Source organism: Abramis brama (genome assembly GCF_963993115.1).
Source record: "Abramis brama genome assembly, chromosome: 3".
NCBI lineage: Eukaryota > Metazoa > Chordata > Actinopteri > Cypriniformes > Leuciscidae > Abramis > Abramis brama.
This window is the reverse complement of record NC_139965.1, coordinates 8,989,306-9,008,868: the sequence shown is the minus strand read 5'-3', so window position 1 is coordinate 9,008,868 and position 19,563 is coordinate 8,989,306. Positions and strand designations below refer to the sequence as shown.

At 38.0% G+C, this 19,563-nt stretch overlaps 2 protein-coding genes and 1 long non-coding RNA gene across 4 annotated transcripts in view; 1 reads left to right on the top strand and 2 right to left on the bottom strand.

The window, feature by feature from the left end:
- The window catches only part of ltb4r (leukotriene B4 receptor), a 16,355-nt gene extending 12,874 nt beyond the window's left edge, over window positions 1–3,481 (top strand). The window contains exon 4 of the mRNA XM_084107547.1: window positions 2,476–3,481. Coding sequence (XP_083963673.1) covers window positions 2,476–2,817 — 342 coding nt within the window. The 3' untranslated portion in view covers window positions 2,818–3,481. The remainder of the gene's footprint in view (window positions 1–2,475) is intronic.
- Window positions 3,461–19,563, bottom strand: LOC311078614 (macrophage mannose receptor 1-like). Its single transcript, XM_084107548.1, has 5 exons — window positions 19,520–19,563; window positions 19,324–19,362; window positions 18,866–19,231; window positions 6,966–7,301; window positions 3,461–6,801 (listed from the first exon to the last, which is right to left on the bottom strand). The coding sequence occupies exons 2-5, from the start codon at window positions 19,358–19,360 to the stop codon at window positions 6,440–6,442; spliced, it is 1,101 nt and encodes a 366-aa protein (XP_083963674.1). The 5' UTR covers window positions 19,361–19,362; window positions 19,520–19,563; the 3' UTR covers window positions 3,461–6,439.
- On the bottom strand, window positions 11,500–13,855 carry LOC311078618. Of its 2 annotated transcripts, XR_014605218.1 has the most exons (5): window positions 13,601–13,855; window positions 13,079–13,212; window positions 12,834–12,896; window positions 12,573–12,667; window positions 11,504–12,200 (listed from the first exon to the last, which is right to left on the bottom strand). It is a non-coding gene; the product is annotated as an uncharacterized lncRNA (long non-coding RNA). The 2 variants fall into 2 exon arrangements; XR_014605217.1 differs by having other exon boundaries at window positions 11,500–12,200; window positions 13,079–13,855.

Here is a 19,563-nt window from a genome sequence, read left to right as displayed (position 1 = left end):
TTCCAACTTTGATAAAGAATCATCATATTAGAATGATTTCTAAAGGATCTTGTGATAGACTGGAGTAATGATCCTGAAAATTCAGCTTTGCATCACAGAAATAAATGATAATTTAAAGTATAATAAATTGAAAACCAATTATTTTAAATTGTAATAATATATCACAATATTATTATTTTTTTCTGTATTTTTGATCAAATGCAGGCTTGATGAGCAGAAGAAACTTCTTTCAAAAACATTCTCTCTGTCCTAGCATGTATCCCATATTTGTATAAAATTTGTGGTTAAAAACTTTTTTTGTAAAAAAACAAAACAAAATTTAATAGGCTATGTTTCAAAAATTTTGGCCTGTAGGCCTACTGTATATATATATATATATATATATATATATATATATATATATATATATATATATATATATATATATATATGCTTTAATGAAATGTTACACTAATTAAGTTGTTTACAGAAGAGAACATGCATTTTGCAATATGCCATATTTCAACTAGCTAGTTTGTATGTTGGCAAACTAACGTGGAGTTAAAGCGTTCTTTCGAGCTATGAACCGCGTACATGTGACGTCATATGGGGCGGAGCAATGCGAACCTCCAAACTCCATCTGAGTCCGTTTCGTCCGATGCCTTTATGTCTGATGCCTTTTAGTCTGAGTCCGTTTCGTCTGATGCCTTTTTGTCTGAGTCCGTTTCGTCTGATGCCTTTTAGTCTGAGTCCGTTTCGTCTGATGCCTTTTTGTCTGAGTCCGTTTCGTCTGATGCCTTTTAGTCTGAGTCCGTTTCGTCTAATGTCTTTTTGTCCGAGTCCGTTTTGTCTGATGCCTTTTAGTCTGAGTCCGTTTCGTCCGATGCCTTTATGTCTGATGCCTTTTAGTCTGAGTCCGTTTCGTCCGATGCCTTTATGTCTGATGCCTTTTTGTCTGAGGCTGTTTCGTCTGATGCCTAATTGTACGAGACCTGACACCTGACATTGTTTTTCCTGAGACCTGAAGCTTTTCAGTCTGAGGCGCGATGCCGTTTTGTCCAATGACTGAAGCCTTTTAGTCTGAGGCATGATGCCTTGTCTTCATATGTCTGAGGTCTGAGGATGTCCTAAAATGTACACCGTAGCCATGGGATTTTTAATGACCACAGAGAGTCAGGACCTTGGTTTAACATCTCATCCAAAGGACGGTGCTCTTTGACAGTCACTACACTGGGGCGTTAGGACCCACACAGACCACAGGGTGAGTGCCCCCTGCTGGCCTCACTAACCACACAGAGCACAGGGTGAGCGCCTCCTGCTGGCCTCACTAACACCTCTTCCAGCAGCAGCCTGGTTTTCTCAGGAGGTCTCCCATCCAGAGACTGACCAGGCTCAGCCCTGCTTAGCTTCAGTGGGAGACCAGTCTTGGGCTACAGGGTGATACGGCTGCTGGCAAATTAATCACTTAATTATCTCATTAACTTTAACACTTCTTCAGAGTAATTTTAACTCTATGAAGAGTGGGACCATATGTACTCTGAGCAGAGTTAATTTATCTCTGGGGATTTCGGCGATTTATAGCCTACATTACGTGACCTCACAGGTGAACATTCAAACTATATGTTTCCCTTATATTACACTATATTGTACCTGAAGCACATAATTAAACACATCCTTATAAACTGATCATAAAACGGCACTTTAAATTCCCTGGAGAATTAAGGAAGTGTCTTGTCATTTTATGAGATACAGTCTTGTGAATACCTAATCCCTGTTGTTCAGTCTTCACGTGTTTTTTAATATTTGGATCTCAACAATATTTTGGGCTCAATTTGAAATGTTTCCCAGATAAAAAACATACATTGCAGAGATATCGATTTGATGTGTGTGTTTTTATCTGGAAGATGTTTTTTTTCTTTTTTGTGTGTGTGTGTGTGTGTTTTCTGATCTGCAATGCATTCCTGTCAGGGGTTATAACATATAGACATTTAAAAAATGTAAACTGCTTTCTTTTTTTAAAATATTTTTAGATGTTTGTATACAACAGACAGTTAAAATACATCTTGGAGATGTATGAGTGGTATCTGCATTAATTTCACCTGGTCCACACACACGCTTGACTTGATTGGCTTGAAAGGTCACATTTAGTGATTTATTAAATGGTTATGTATGTGAAAGGAAGCAAATCATTCAGAAAGACATTTTTCAAAATATTTGTGAGGTCAGTGTACTAATGAGATGAGTTTGTATGCTGTCAAAGAAAAAAAAAAACTTTTTTTTTTTTTTTTACATTAAATTCATTTGCACTATGCAAATTAGTGGATAAATTGTTAAAAACAGCATTTACTTTAATCACTTTTAATACATCATTCAGAAGGCTCAGTCTCCCTTTCTTGCCAATGGTTTTCTTATGTGTGAAATATAAAGTATGGACATTAAGGGTACATTTTCTCACATTTATGTCAGCCTATTTCTCTTTCTTGTTGGTCACCACAGGTGATTGGTATGATGCAGGACAGCCCTTCTCTTTTAAAAGCGGCAAAAGTTGCCCGTCCCAACGTGACGGCGTTTGCATTCATGAGCAGCAGTGTGAACCCCGTCCTGTACGTGTTTACCGGCAGCTCTCACATCCGTCAGGCTGGTCTGGGCTTCATGGCCAAACTCTTTGAAGGAACCAACTCGGAGTCAGTCTCCAGCCGCACCAGGTCCAGCCGCGGATCTAACGCAGAGAGCTCCGTTTTCACCAAGCTGTCCGTCAAGCTGAGTCGTAAAGGGGACGGGACAAGAGCTGAGACCCTAGGTGGTGAGGAGGAGACTAGAGCAGACATGCACAACTGAGACGAGAGGAAGACTCTGACCACCCTGCATTAAAGTGCTTTCATTCCCCTGAAGTCCATTTCTAATGTTAGTAAAGGTTGCTGGACTTTCATTATCTCACTGAAATAATATCATCATCTTCTGCTGCTGCTGTTTCAGAATAAATGTGTCTTTTACTTTCTCTGTCTCAATACTTGATTGTGATTGGCTGGAATGCGGACATTAAAACATTGTTACTTTTTTTTTTTTTATTACTTCTCTTTGTGAAAATGAATTATATATAAATAATCCTGCTGTTTTCTGTTTCTTTTTTGTTGGTGTGTAAAACATGAACACATCTACATGTAAACACATCCTCATCACTCATTTGTTTATGTACAGACCACATTTAGACAGGATGGACAATATTTACATCTCTGACGTGAAACAGAAGGAGAAACAGTGTTTCTGTTCAATAACAGTGTGTTATTGATGTATTGATTTTATTACATTTCATTCTGTCTTATTCATCTGTTTTATTTCTTTGAGCTTGACTTAAAAAATTACAAAAAAAAACTTTTTTAAAATGGCTGTCTGAAATATTTGTAAAATTTGTCAAATGAATTTGTCATTGTTATCACAGGAAGGAAACTGTAAATATTTGAAATAATATATTTAGACAATTAAAGTTTAATTGGGTTTATTAGATGGTGTTGTTGACACATTATTTTATGTTTAGCACAAAAGGATTCCATATTTTATACTTCACTCCATTTAGAATAAACAATTTTTCATTTAGCTGAGGCACATAATGTTGGTGCTCATTGATTCACATTCATCCAGTCATTTCTAATGTAAAGACATGATTAATACATTAAACTCAATATAAGAGAGACAAGTACAGAGATCCTTAAAACACAAATGAGGAATTTAAAAAAACTCTTCAGTTACATAAATTATCTCATGATAAAACAAAAAGTAAACTGTATAAACACATATCTAACGATGAGTATGATGCCCTTTGACCCCTTATACAATTCTATTAATTTTAAAATTAGTAAACACAAAATAAGACAGAAAGAGTTTGTAAAAGCAACAGTGATTCTGGCCGTTGAGGCTCTTAAAATGCATCAAACACCCACATGAAACACTGATGAATCAACAGAAATCCATACAGTGGAGGAAAACAGACTATAGACCCTCAAAGAATAGTTTAGACAATTTACAGCTCAATAACAGATTACTGAAGAATATATTTGAACTATTTAAACAAACATCTGAGCAGAAGATTTTTTTTTTTTTTACCCTCAGGTATTGATGGAAGAAGCAACGCTTTTTGAAACTTTGAATCAATTGAACCAATTGCTTTGCCAAATGATTTTGAAACACTCCCCAGCCCACATGTGTTTGACCTGGTCTATCTAACTGGGGCCCAGACAGTTTTTTCCTCAGTTTCCATGTAGGCCCCACATGCGTTAAACAGATGAAATGAACACTTCTCAGTGTGCACACTAGAGGGGGTTACATGTAACTGAATCAGTGTTGGAGTTTATGAGATAATTAGATGATAACAAGCAGAATCACCGAAGGAAAAATGAACAGAAAAGGAAACAAACACAATAACTAGAACTGACTTCCATGCACAGCTTTAGATGAAATCAACTGAAGAGAAAAGAAGACATTAAATCTGTGAAGATCTCAGCAGAGGAGGATTAAACAACTCCACTAACAGCATTACCAGCTTCACTTATTACTAACAAGATTTACTTTATGTCAGACGTCTACAGAAGTTCTTACTGAGAATTAACAGAGGTTTAGATGTTGATGTTTTATTGAAAATAATAGTTTGGGCTGAAGTCGCCGTTATGGTGATCAGTGTTTGCTTTCGTTGGACTCATGACCCTTAACGTTTTAATGTTAGTTTTTCTCTGGCTGCCTCAACTTTGTGTTTGTAAAGCACTTTTGTTATCGCAAGAGAAAATATAACCTGGTTATGGTTTGATGATGACATGATCATGAAGTAGTAGCCTGATTCACTGGTGTCATCCAGAGTCTAAATCTCTGATTATATGCTTGATTTGTAACTTTAGTATTGGTGATTGTAAGCCTGTGATTTCACAGCTTGAGATCCAACAGCAATATGAACACATTCAAAAATACATTGTGAATCAGGCCACAACTGATAATAATGTAATCATCAAAACTTAACCATGATGACCTGGCTATAACAAATGTGTTTTATTAACGCAAAGTTGCAAAAGCCAAAGAACACCAATATTAAAAAGTAAAGACTAAAAATGTACTGTTTAATGCTATTTTTTAGTATTATTTTTCTTGATTCATTTTCATAATAATTTCATAATGTATTTAGTGAAGTCAGAGTATGTTGTACATGTGTGCTGATGAGATATATGGGATGAGCTATATTTTGCATACAAGTATGTGTGCAATGTAACTGTTCCAATGATGATGATACTTCAAATGTGTACAGTTGGCATATTCTTTACAAGGAAAGGATGTTTTTCAACTGATGCAAAAATACCACTAATGTATACACCGAGGGATAGTTTCTTAATATGGAAGGTGGATTGTGCCACGTGTAAGCATGAGGTATACGCTACATTTTAAACATAAGCAACATGTTTTGCTACCTTACAAGGACGTTGTAAGTCCCTCAATTGGTGTATATAAGCTCAATCCTTACTGTACTGAAACATAAAGACATGAGGGGGAGAGGGAAGAGAAACTGAGGCATGAGGGGGAGAGGGAACATAAACCATGATGGGGTGAGAGGACAGATAAATGGGGAACAGAGAAATCTGGAATGACGACCATCTCACCTATAGCCTTATTCTTCTATGCCTGTTTCTCTCGTATGTCTGACACATGTATAAAATCATAAATAGAGATCGGTTGGCAAAAGTAACTGGTGTAGCTTCTGTGATTCAACAATAATGGGGAAAAGCATGATTTTCAAATCTACAAAAGTCATTTGTAGAGTCCAACTATAGCAAATACAAACCATCATGACTTAAAACGAAACATTCATTAAAACATCAACATCTAAACCTCTGTCAATTCTCAAGAACTTTTGTAGATGTATGACAGAAATTAAGTCAAACTGGTTATTAATAAGTGCAATAATGTGTAATGGCTGTAAGTCAGTTGTAGTTCTTGTGTTTCTGCTCTTCTCTTTTTTCTGTTTTTGTTGTTTCACTTAATATAACCACCGATGGTCAATCATCACGTAATCACTTAATTATCTCATTACCTTCAACACTGCTTCAGTGTTATTTTAACACCATGTAGTGTGGACAAATATGAACACTGAGGGAGTTCATGGATTTTGATGTGTAGTGTTGCCATAAAAACACATAATTCCCAGAACGTCACGCGTTGTCATCTCATAACTACGAGAACTACGACATGGCATAAATGCAGCACTTGATAGGTATTCTTAATCACTGGTTCAAAACAAGTGATTCACAATAGTTTCAAAGCTTCACAAACCGTGAATCGAAAGCGACCATCACTACCCTCAGGTACAACTGCCTATTGAGGGTGAAATAACTGTATGTAAAATTACTACAAACCAAGTGACAAATGAGAATATAGGAAGTGAATACATAAATTTGTTATGAAAGCTATGTATTTCCTTTCACTCCTAATATCTGCTGCAGATGAAGTTGAGTTTGTCGTGTTCAGGACGGCTGATCCAGCGCTGATCTCCTCCAGACTGAACTGCTCCAGATCTCACTCCAGACCCACAGTCCTCGTCTCCTGTGCCGTTCCCTGGAGCCCAGTTCTGATAGCACACGGTCTCTCCGATCAACCAGTACCAGATGCCCAAAATGCGGGAGTGACGTAAACCCAACCACACCGCCTCAGTAGACGCACGTTTAACCACATTCATCACACGACGCTGCATCTCTTCTGACTGAACCGAGATCAGATCCGTATAATTCTGTCTGCAGTATCTCAGAGCTTCAGGCCACGTCAGATTCTCTTTGATCAGAATCAGTTTATCTGGACACAAAACAAACCACAAGCAAAAACTAGAGCGAGACTGACCAAAAACAACATGCAGAACAAACACTGTGGAGGAATCTGTCATGTCAGACATGTAGCGTGAACTTTAAGATATCTGGAGGTGATGGATGGATTGTGTGTGTTTGTGAGGATCTGCTCACCTTCATGACACACAAAAGGATATTGGTTGTCGCAACGGCTGTCATACCATTGACCCAGAGCGTTCGGAATGAGCGTTGCACAGTTTTCAACACCTCCAGCATTATTAGGTTCACCAGGAGCCCAGTATCTGAATGAGGAGTTACTCTGATCTGACCACTGCCATGAGTCTCTGAACAGACCGATCCAGACATCAGTAGATATGTGACTATCATTGATTATCTGTTGATTCTCATTCTGGTTCCTCACACTGACCAGATCAATGTGATTCTGTCTGCAGTAACTCTGAGCGTCTGTCCAGTTCTTCATCTGATTGACAAAGACGAGTCCTGTGTTCGCTTTAAGAAAAACACATGGAAATGGATTCATAAATCAGTTTGTTCATCATTCTTATGCTGGTTCATGGTTTTTAATGTGAATAAGAGCAGCGAAGCATCAGAAACACGTGTGATTCAAAGACTGTTTCTACAGCTGATGATATATTAAATATTCTAATTATATTCATGATGATTTTGCTGATATAACATCAAGTATCTATTGTGAATTTCTGTGATAATTTTATTGCAACTATATTTCTCCATCATGTTTTGTTACACATTTCTCTGGAATTCTGTATTCAGACACACAGAGCTGAATGAGAGACACATCAAACAGATGAAGATGTTAAACTGCATATTAATGTTTGTTAACTAGTCCTTAGAAATATATCAGCAAAAAAATCAATTCAATAGGTTGAATTGTAGACTAATAATACATACTCATTAATATTGTTGCAATAATAACACTATGGGCCCTATCTTGCACCCAGCGCAATTGACTTTGTACAACAGCGCATCATTTTGCACCCGACGCACAGCGGACTTTTTCCTCCACAGACGCACGTCGGTAAATTAGGGAATGAACTTGCGCTCCCGGGGGCGGTTCAGCGGAAAGAGGAGGCGTGTTCTGGCGTTCAAGAATCAGTTTGTTCATTATTCTTACATTGCATTATGGTTTTTAATGTGTAGCACAGCATCAGAAACACGTGTCATTCAAAGACTGTTTCTACAGCTGATGATATATTAAATATTCGTACTATACTTTTAATAATTTTGCTGATAAAACATTAATTAAGATTTGTCAATTATCTTTATATTTCCCCGTTGTTTTTTTTGTTTTGTTTTTTTTACATGTTACTCCAAAAGCAAAATCCCCGGTGTTAAATCAACACGGCTCTGTGTTTATATGGGAACCACAGCAGGGTGTTAAAAGTAAAAGAGTTCATTAGAAAATTTAGTGATTAAATGAGTGATGATTGTTTGATTATTGAAGACACCTGATGATAAAGAGCAGAATCACTGAAGAAAAGAGAAACACAACCCAGCAAGCAATAGCCGTCATCTCGGTTAAATATAGACCCGATATAGTCCGGCTATGTGCAACCCACTTTTAGCCAAAATAACACTGAATCTGGTTACATGCCATTTTTTGCGAAATAACTTGCGAGATGTATGATATTCCATCATGTATGCACAGTCAACTGTGATTACAAGGTGTTTGGTTTCATTTCTTTGACATGTTCTATGTGTAGGTTGTGCGTAGCCACGATTTAGCTCGTCGTCAGACCGGTTATTTGTGGCCCACTTATAGTCAAAACTGATTAATTGTAGTTTTTTTTTTTTGGCCAGGCAGCGCATGAGATTGTTGATATCCCATTATGTTCGCATTGGTAATAATATCTACAAGGTGCAAGTGTCATTTCATGACATGGTCGATCTGTAGATTTAGCTCTGAATTGGACGGGCTATGTGTAGTCTGCTTTTAGCCAACCCGGCAAAATCGAGGCAATCAGTGGTCAACGTTTAACGGCTTGGCAATAGCCCTGATTTAGACCAACGATTAGTATAGCCAAAATAGTCTTAAAATTGTTTACATGTTTTTCGCCCTCGCAGCTTCATGTTTGCTCTCACACATAACATTCATACACAATCTACGGTATTATTTGAATGTCTTTCATTTTAAATGAAATAAAAATGCAGTTACATTTCTCAACCGCTAGATGGCAACCGCCCTACTGAGACAGGACTACTGGCAACGCAAGACTTGATAATTAGTAGGCTAGAGATCACTGTTCTCGCGAACTTTTCCACCATTTTGAAACAATTGCATTGCATTCACTTATCTGTCGGTCGAAGAGAACAGGTAAAAGACATTCCTACTTTTGTCTTGTAAGTATCTGTGTATTCGTTTTGAAATGTGCTCATTTTTTTATTTAAATGATTTGTTGTTGTCGGAATTGTGACATTTTAGCGGGTAACAGTGTACAGTGAACTGTAACCCATTTCCATGTGCCCTTAAACTCAAATTATCTGAATTCAAAGGGGTAAACATGAAACATGTGCAACTTATTATAATGTGTTATGAAAGCCACAAATATCTTTTACTCTTTTCTTTAGATCATTATGATATGAAAATAGGACTTTTTAACTTGGCAAGTTTATTTGTATAGCACATTTAAACAGCAAGGCAATATAAAAATACAATATAAGAAAACAATTAAAAGCACTTTAAAATACTTAAACAAAAACAAATAAAACCGAATAGCAAAAGTTACAGTGCAGTGTAAGAAGTGAATAATTTTTCCAATTAAAATATTTTATTTTGTCATTCTTTATATTTTCATTATCTTAAGTTAATTTCCAATATTTTTTATTATAATCTTTATATATTTTTTTATTGTATTTATAATATTTTATTTTCATAATTGTAATTGTATAATTAATAAGTGTCATAATTGTATATTTTTTCATTTTTTACTATCTTAAGTTGTTAATTTTTATATTGTTATTAGGGCTGTCACGATGTTGGATTTTTCACACCACGGTTATTGTGGCCAAAAGATTTCACGATATCGATATATCGCGATATCTATAGAATCTTTTATTTTTACTTTGATTATAGTTTTTCTTTTTTACACAACAAACATAAGGATACTGATAAACACAAGGCACATGCATTACTTCTTGTATACTCAATCTATGGCAAATTTTTGTGAAGGAAGACAAGCATGTGAAGTTGTGAAGTATGTGAAGTCTGGTTTCAAACTGAAGCGAAACACTGTCTGAATGTTTCCTGAAGAACTGAAAAGCTCTTAAACCTGTTGTGCTGGCGTCATGCAGATAGCAGATTTGAACAAAAAAAATCAAGTGCAAATACAAATGCAAAAATAAGATGAGTAAAGAAATGGGATATATGATCACAGAAACAGTTAACAGGTTAATGTCACGTTTCCCATTCCATGACTAGTAAAATAATCGCAATTTACTCTCTATAAAATTGCGAAATCCGCAGAGTGATGGACAAGGAGATGGGTAAAAAGGTTGGTGGCTACACATTCTGCAGATTGGGTTTAAGGGGATCGCACACCGGACGAGAAGTGCCGCGACGCGTCTAAGACAACTCGAAGTATATCGCACACCGGACGCGCACTTTCTCAGTTTATGGCCAGCAATACTGTTACGTTTAAGGACATTATGAAATGAAGATAATGTCTGTCTGTACTATGTTATGACTGTACTGTACAATTAAATACAATAGTTGCTGAGTCTGCGATCTGAACACTTTACCTCAGAGCATCCATTAACTGAAGACGTGCGCTTCTCGTCCGGTGTGCGACCCCCTTTAAGGAGATGTTTTCTTTAGGAGATGTTGTGAGCTTAATTTTTTCGGGTGTGGACAGAGTGTTTCACTCTCTCGCTCAGACGACATTCTTCTCAGATTAGCTGCGCGGGCGCGCGCTGCGTCGTCTTCTTCTTAGATAGGTGTCAACGGGTGCAATACAGACACCTGAGAGGTCAACCAGGAACTGGCGCTGGAGTATTTACATGTCATGTTATCATAAGAGTCCTGGTCATTTTAAACATCGTGGTTATCGCCAATACCGGTATATTGTCACTCTCTAAATTAACACGATGTCGATATTTCATGCTTTGAATATCATGATTATCGTAAACACCGGTATATTGCGACACCCCTAATTGTTATTAATAAAAGTTTTATATTTATTTATTTTTTGGATATTATATATATATATATATATTTGAGTAAACAGAATCCTTAAGTTGTATTTTCTTGTCTATTATATGTAGTAATTAATTTGCTGTCTATCTGATGACTACCCAGCTGGCATTTTAACGTAGAGTCAGCGTTGAATCAACGTCAGGTGTCAGTGTTGGATAACCGTTGGATTTTGTTTAGATTTTGCAAATCTAATCAACGTTGAAATAGCAACGTCATTCCAACGTCAATATAATCAACGTTGAAATAGAAACATCATTCCAACGTCAATATAATCAACGTTGAAATAGAAACGTCATTCCAACGTCAATATAATCAACGTTGAAATAGAAACATCATTCCAACGTCAATATAATCAACGTTGAAATAGAAACGTCATTCCAACGTCAATATAATCAACGTTGAAATAGAAACGTCATTCCAACGTCAATCTAATCAACGTTGAAATAGCAATGTCATTCCAACGTCAATCTAATCAACGTTGAAATAGCAATGTCATTCCAACGTCAATCTAATCAACGTTGAAATAGCAACGTCATTCCAACGTCAATATAATCAACGTTGAAATAGAAACGTCATTCCAACGTCAATCTAATCAACGTTGAAATAGCAATGTCATTCCAACGTCACGTTTCTCAACATAGGTGAATTCGCCAACGTTGAATCAATATTGATTTTAGTTTAGATTTTGCAAATCTAATCAACGTTGAAATAGCAATGTCATTCCAATGTCACGTTTCTCAACATAGGTGAATTCGCCAACGTTGAATCAATATTGATTTTAGTTTAGATTTTGCAAATCTAATCAACGTTGAAATAGCAATGTCATTACAACGTCAATCTAATCAACGTTGAACAGTCAGCTAGGAAGAAGCCAATTGGTCAAAGCAAGACCAGGAAGAAGATTAATAAAGACATTTCACTGACGTAAGAAACATGCTTTATTGCATGGCTGCAAGTGTGCCAACATTTCACACAACATCATTTTACACGTGTCGAACTTTAACCTTTAGAAAAACGGCCCAGACATTGGGCAACATTGAACACGGCTGGTTAAATCTTCCCTTCTTGTTACTTCTTTCTGCCACCGCCACCTATCCTCTCTGGTGCATATTTCAAGTATTTGGCCATGTATTCGTCTGCTTTTGTTGTAGTTGTATCAAATGAGCTCAAGACAGCGTCTGATGAGGGGGGGGGGGGGAAACAGATCAGTATTAGCAAACGTTAACCTCTCAAATTAAAATATTTTGCAAATATCAACTTTTGTGGAATTGCCAATGTTTCAAGTATATAAATTAGTATTGATCAATGTGCAAGGTCATTGATAATCATGTGCTTGGGCAAGCAACAAAAGGCAGTTGGTAGTAACCAGTGCTGCCGGTAGAGAAGTTAGTCTAGAGCCCAGAATGGAGTACTGTATATAATATTAGACCATGCTCTGTAGAGTTCTCCAACTAAAATGATTTCTTCATTTCTTATGAATTATTATTCTGCTTACTATATTCAATTATTTAAAACACTGTTACAAAACTACTATGTTAAAGCAAACTCACCACAGATTATCTTGTAGAGACGGGTCTTCATGAAGGCAACCTTCCCACTTCTTCCTCTGAGGCTCATTATGGCCATCATTTTATTTGTCATAGTTCTGCCATGGTTAAACAGATTTATATTAGAATATTATATTGCAATCAAGTTCATTATGAAAATGTAGCAGAGAGTGAGTAAGTGGGTGTGTGGGGGGAGTGCATGACAGTATATGACAGGGAACATCACTGTAAACTAATGCAAAAAAGGAACATAAAGTTACTTACGCAGCCATTGACTTCTTCACATGGTCTGCAGCATCAACGCCTCCCAACATCTTCAGTTGTTTACTCGGAAAAGAACAAGAAACAAGAAATTAAAATTATAACCAGAAAATGTGGTCAGAGTCAGACCTCCACAAAGCAGGCACATGATGAGGACGAGGAGTTTGTAGTGGTCACCAAAGTGAACAAGCCAATTGTCATAATGAAACTTTGCCAGCACTTTACAAGATTAATTATTTAAAACTTACCAGTTCTACTCCCTCATTCTTGTCCTCCAAGTGATTCTCTAAAGCTTCAAGCTCTTCTTTAGTGTTTGCCGGCTTCACTTCATAACTTGTTCCAGCAGAGCTCTTTTCCCGCTGTCTTCCCGTATAGTATTTTCCTATAAAATATCCCGAAAAATGAAAATTTCAACATTCATCTTTCTGTTGCTATCCCTCTGCTGACAGCAAAAATTCGTACTACAAAACTGCAGCATTAACTATGCGAGTTGTGAAGCTAGGTCTAACGTGACTTTGCTTACAGATTGGCATGAAATCGTGCTCTCACAACAACCACGCTGTTATCTTAAAAAGGCCAATATCACGCTAAGGTTGACTTCAAGTAAGCAAAACGATGCTTTGAAAACATCTGTTTCGCTGAAAGGGCAAGGGGGTAGAAACAGGACAACAGTGCAGAGACTGACAGGTCCGATGGAAGGGCTAACATTAATGTTATGAGAGTAAGGTATTAAAATACGGGATATTTTACAGGAAAATTTGTCCACATACTGGTCCCTGGTTTCCCCATTTAACGTATCCCGGTAAATTCCACATCCTTTTCGGGATTCTAGCATCTTTTTTCTTTCTTTTCTTCTCCCTACTCTGTTTCTCCTCGTTCGACTTGCTGTATGTTTACATTCGCGAGGCCATCAACATGGCCGCCACGCCAAGTATGACGTCACGACGCCCATATGTGACAGAGTCAGGCACACACAACATTTATTTAGGAATTTTCTAGTTATAAAATGTGACTTCAAAAACTTTGCTTACCGTTTGAGATGTTACCACCAAATTCATTCCGAACCCGTCCAGGTCAGAATCTGCCTGACGATGACAACACAGACCCACTTCGCGCATGAGCAATCGGGTGTTGTCTGGAACCGTCAGAGCCAATAGAATCACAGTTGTGTGATGGACAACCGCCGTCCTCCAATCAAGCTCTTGTGTTGAACGATATTCCAAAATGATCAATCAGACTGGAGTTGCTCTCAAAGTACGCCAGGAGATGTAGAAAGCGTCTCAATTCTCTTTTGGCTGATGTGTATTTATTTTTATTTTTTATTCCTTATGAAAACATGAATTGTATCTAAATGATGTATTACAAGATCAATTTCTTTTTTCGGCAAATTGTAACAAATGTGTTATGCAATAAAAAAAAAGAAAAATAAAAGATGTAACGTTAGAAAGCGCTTTTATCACGACTCAACAAACGTTTAATTCAGAGTTGATCTTTCAACGTTGTATCATTATTCATGTATCAACACTTTTTCAACAGTTAATTGATCAGCATTGTTTGGATGTTGGAACAACGTTATTTTTCTATTGATATATTTCAACAAAATGTTTAAAAGTCATGGTTGTAAAAAAAATAATGTTGATTTGAAGTACAACTAAAAAAAAAAATTGTATTTCTATGTTGAATCCGTAGTGAGTTAACAACACCACTTCAACCATTTAGTGTTCAACGTTGTTTTGACGTTGAATTAATGTTACTTAACAAACGTTTAATTCAGAGTTGATCTTTCAACGTTGTATCATTATTCATGCATCAACACTTTTTCAACAGTTAATTGATCAGCATTGTTTGGATGTTGGAACAACGTTATTTTTCTATTGATATATTTCAACAAAATGTTTAAAAGTCATGGTTGTAAAAATAATGTTGATTTGACGTACAACTCAAATTTTATTTATATTTCTATGTTGAATCCACAGTGAGTTAACAACACCATTTCAACCATTTGGTGTTTAACATTGTTTTGACGTTGAATTAATGTTTTTCCATAAACTGACATTATTTCAACCACATTTAAACGTTTAAGGTCAGTCGAATGCCAGCTGGGTAGTCTATTCTTGGGCTACGTTTAGACGTTTTTTTTTCATTTTCACTGACAGCCCAAATTTAGCCTTGTTTTAGCCTAGATTAATATTCACTGTCTATTAGATGTATATATGTAGTCGTTCAATAGCGGTCTAATTGACGTCTAGTCTATTCTTGGGCAAAGATTTAGCCTTGGGGCGGCAGTGGCTCAGTGGTTCATGTAGATTATCTACAAACCAAAAGGTTGGTGGTTCAATCCCCGGTTCCACCTGACCAAGTGTCGAGGTGTCCATGAGCAAGACACCTAACTCCCGATGAGCTGGATGGCGCCTTGCATGGCTGACACCGCCGTCGGTGTATGAGTGAGTGAATGGGTGAATGTGAGGCTATGTAAAGTGCTTTGGTGGCCATAGGTCTGTGAAAGCGCTATATAAATGCAGTCCATTTACCATTTGTTTTAGCCTAGACGTCAGGGCTGTGTTTGGACGGCTATTAGACATCTTTTAAATGCAAAATTGCTTGCTGGGAAGAGACTAGTTTGACTTCAAACAGCTCTGCGAAGACCGATCGGTGGCTGACTTGAGCAGTGCAGACACCACTTGACTATGACGTATGCCATCAAACTACGGTGATAGTGATTCAAGAGCAGGAGGTCTCAGCCAGAGCAGCTTCTCCAGAGCGACTCACGAGCTCTGATGTGTGTTGGACATCGAATGCGGCTGGATGTAAGCGATCGGCGAGAGTAGCCGTGTGCAGGAGAGGAGGAGCTGAAAACAGACGTGAGTCGGACACTTTCTGCATCTCGTAGTGACTCTCGCGCTGTGTTTGCCTATACTATCAATGAACAATATAACAATCAGTTGTGTCGTCATCAGAGCTCGTGGATTCGGCCAATCGTGGATCAGTTGTGTCGTCATCAGAGCTCGTGGATTCGGCCAATCGTGGATCAGTTGTGTCGTCATCAGAGCTCGTGGATTCGGCCAATCGTGGATCAGTTGTGTCGTCATCAGAGCTCGTGGATTCGGCCAATCGTGGATCAGTTGTGTCGTCATCAGAGCTCGTGGATTCGGCCAATCGTGGATCAGTTGTGTCGTCATCAGAGCTCGTGGATTCGGCCAATCGTGGATCAGTTGTGTCGTCATCAGAGCTCGTGGATTCGGCCAATCGTGGATCAGTTGTGTCGTCATCAGAGCTCGTGGATTCGGCCAATCGTGGATCAGTTGTGTCGTCATCAGAGCTCGTGGATTCGGCCAATCGTGGATCAGTTGTGTCGTCATCAGAGCTCGTGGATTCGGCCAATCGTGGATCAGTTGTGTCGTCATCAGAGCTCGTGGATTCGGCCAATCGTGGATCAGTTGTGTCGTCATCAGAGCTCGTGGATTCGGCCAATCGTGGATCAGTTGTGTCGTCATCAGAGCTCGTGGATTCGGCCAATCGTGGATCAGTTGTGTCGTCATCAGAGCTCGTGGATTCGGCCAATCGTGGATCAGTTGTGTCGTCATCAGAGCTCGTGGATTCGGCCAATCGTGGATCAGTTGTGTCGTCATCAGAGCTCATGGATTCGGCCAATCGTGGATCAGTTGTGTCGTCATCAGAGAAGCTGGAGAAGCTGCGCTGGTTGAGTCCTCCTAGGCCCTGTCCCAAATGGCACCCTAAGCACTCGTGGTCTTCCTACGAGTCCGCACTTTCGTGACGTAATGCCGCTTTGACTGTCGGAAAGAAGTCTGCTGCGGAGTCCGCATCAGTGCAGGCTCGGCAAAAGTGCGCTTCGAGGGCGCATATCGACCGCATAGGGGGCGCTCACAAGCACCCTTCTGAGGACTAAAATGACAAATGGGACACCCTACGGTCTCACGAACTTAACGGACACACGCACGCGGGAGCCATTGTAAGTCCACAAGACCGAAAGTGCATATGAAGTGTGCCATTTGGGACAGGGCCCTACTCTCGAATCACTCTTATGGTACTTTGATAGCATACGTCACAGTCACGTGTCGGCGCTGTATCAAGTCGGACACAATTTCTACAGTGTTTACGGGAGCAGTGTTTGAAACTTTTGTTTCAATCGGACTGAATTCATCATGAATGATGAATCTTAATGCAGTGTTTACTTGAATGCTAAACAAGTGTTTAATGTGTTTACATGAGTATTAAACCATCAATCCAGTTACTAATGGATTTGGTTGCATGTAAATGTAGCCTATGTGATAAATTGCCTTTTTTTTTCTCTAAAACATTTTTACATAGGGGGTGTGAAGTGAAGACAATGGGTAGACGCTCAGTCTAGGTGCTAATTCTGGGTTTATCACCAGGTTCACTCAGAAGTGTCGGCCAGAACACCACTTAAGGCCAAATATTCCAGAGTATGAAATGACGAGCTGAGAGATAGTTCTTATTATTCTGTTTATTCTTTCCTCTTTCTTGTCTCAGTAATTTTCAGTGTGTAATTTGAGTGTGGTTTCTATACAGAGAGAAACAAAATACAAATGAATAAAGGAAACATATGCATACACATAATTCCTCCTTAAGCACTAATATACATTACAATATAAAATAAACAATAGTCAGAATATGACTATATATATCTTAAACTCTAAAATGTAGGCAGATAAAGATTCAAACATTTACATGGGATTCTCAGATTTTCTATGCATTAAGTCACCAATAACGAACTTTCTGTCATCTATGATATAGCTACTCAATAGCCTAGATAGCCTATAATGGTCCAGATAATAATATTTAACACAACTTACTTCATATTTTACTCAACCACAAAGTACTGATACGTAGTAAAGTATAAATCAGGTGGATCAAAGCTAGAAAGTAACGTCCGAACGCGAATATAATTAACACAACGCTCGCGTAGCGACCCTTAAACTCCTAACTCTCATCCATATCAAATAACAGAAATAACAGCTAACAAAGAAATGCAATATCACGAGTAATACAGCAAAAATACTTACTTTTCTCATTCACGCACACTCTGAGGAAAATGTCGCTCACAATGAGAATCCAACTGACTGACGATCTCTATCGTACTGCGTACTAACTTTGACAACCGACCGACTATCTTTCATACTGCATACTAACTGCGTGACGTCACATACAATATACAAACCAGCGCGCGCGTCCGCTATCCTATTACAAGCACTGAATAAACGGCAGTAAACGTAAAACATAACTCACAATATGGTCAACTGTACTAAATAATATGAACACATAACTTTGGGGCCTTTTCTACAGGGTGACATATTCTTATTTTGGTCCACATACATCAATAATCAGCATATGAATCTCAATAATGGTGACATGCTTCAGGCCGCAATGCATGCTGGAAGCCATGAGTTTTATACTGGTGGCTCCCAACATCATTCAGACATCAAGAATCAGCGTACAGTATGTCACTCAACCATGGTGACATGTCACAATGCATGCTGGGAGTAACCATAGTATAAAACTCATGGCTTCCAGCATGCATTGCGGCCTGAAACATGTCACCATTATTGAGATTCATATGCTGATTCTTGATGTCTAATTTAATTTTAATTGTGCTATGTCTATTTGTTGATGTATGATGTAATTAAATTCAAGCTGTGTAATGATAAGAGTAATGGCTGGAAGTTAATTGTAGCTCTTGTGTTTCTGATCTTCTCTTTTTTTCTGTTCTTGCTGTTTCATTTGACATCAGGTCAATCATCTCTTAGTCATTTAATAATCTTATGAACTTCAACACAGCTTTAACACCCTGTAGTGTGGACACATATGTACACTGTTCATTTAACACTGGGGATTTTACTGTAAGTTGGAAGTGTGACAAATATCCACAGCCTCCTCTATATTCATGAGCACATTAAAAATTAGCAGCATTTAGAATTATATTAAAATTTTGTACAGTATATTGTGCATCGTTTTATAAATTAATGTTTATTGTGATTGTATGGAGCTGCACTTACTGTTAGATGAACTGCAGATGAAAGTTCGGCTGTCACTACATGGATAATCTTCCCATTCTCCATTTTTCATTAAAGCACAGCTCTCAACTCCACCATTAGGTTGTCCAGGTCCCCAGTTCAGATAGAGCGCAGGTTCACCTGAAGACCACTGCCATTTATCAGCACTCGTCTTCTTCAGCCCAATCCAGATATACTGAACACCTCCATCATTCACACTCTTCTTCAGCTCGTTCATGTCGTTCATGTTGTCAGCGGTGGCCAGATCTGTGTATTTCTCTCTGCAGAATCTCTGAGCTTCAGTCCAGTTCTTCAACACGTTTATAAAGTGATACTGACGCTGAACACATTCAGATACGGAGCAGAGAGCTGTGAAAGAGAGCGTTTGATTTAATGCTTTTCATAACAGGGTCAAACCTGATGAAACTATAAACCATAAATAATACAACAAACACACTCACCAATGAGAAGAAGAATCAAATATAGAGTTTGGTCCATTTCTGAAGAAGAAACACATTGATAAAAAAAAACCCCTCTTATATTCATCTTATATTAAAACATAATCTTAAGCGTATAAACATAACTCAATTCATAATCATTGAGACAATATTAACATCTGAAAGTGTAATTGTGTTTGAAGAATGAACATGTTCTTACTTTAGAGGTTGTGTGTTTCTGTCCTGAGTCTGATGTTTCTGTCT

Excerpts from the sequence above, each read along its gene's own strand:
- LOC311078614 (XM_084107548.1), bottom strand. The coding sequence starts at position 19,360 with ATGGACCAAACTCTATATTTGATTCTTCTTCTCATTG. Across the intron at positions 19,232-19,323 it reads TTTGATTCTTCTTCTCATTG|CTCTCTGCTCCGTATCTGAA; the intron begins GTGAGTGTGTTT and ends TCTCTTTCACAG. Across the intron at positions 7,302-18,865 it reads CATCTGCAGTTCATCTAACA|CGAACACAGGACTCGTCTTT; the intron begins GTAAGTGCAGCT and ends TTTTTCTTAAAG.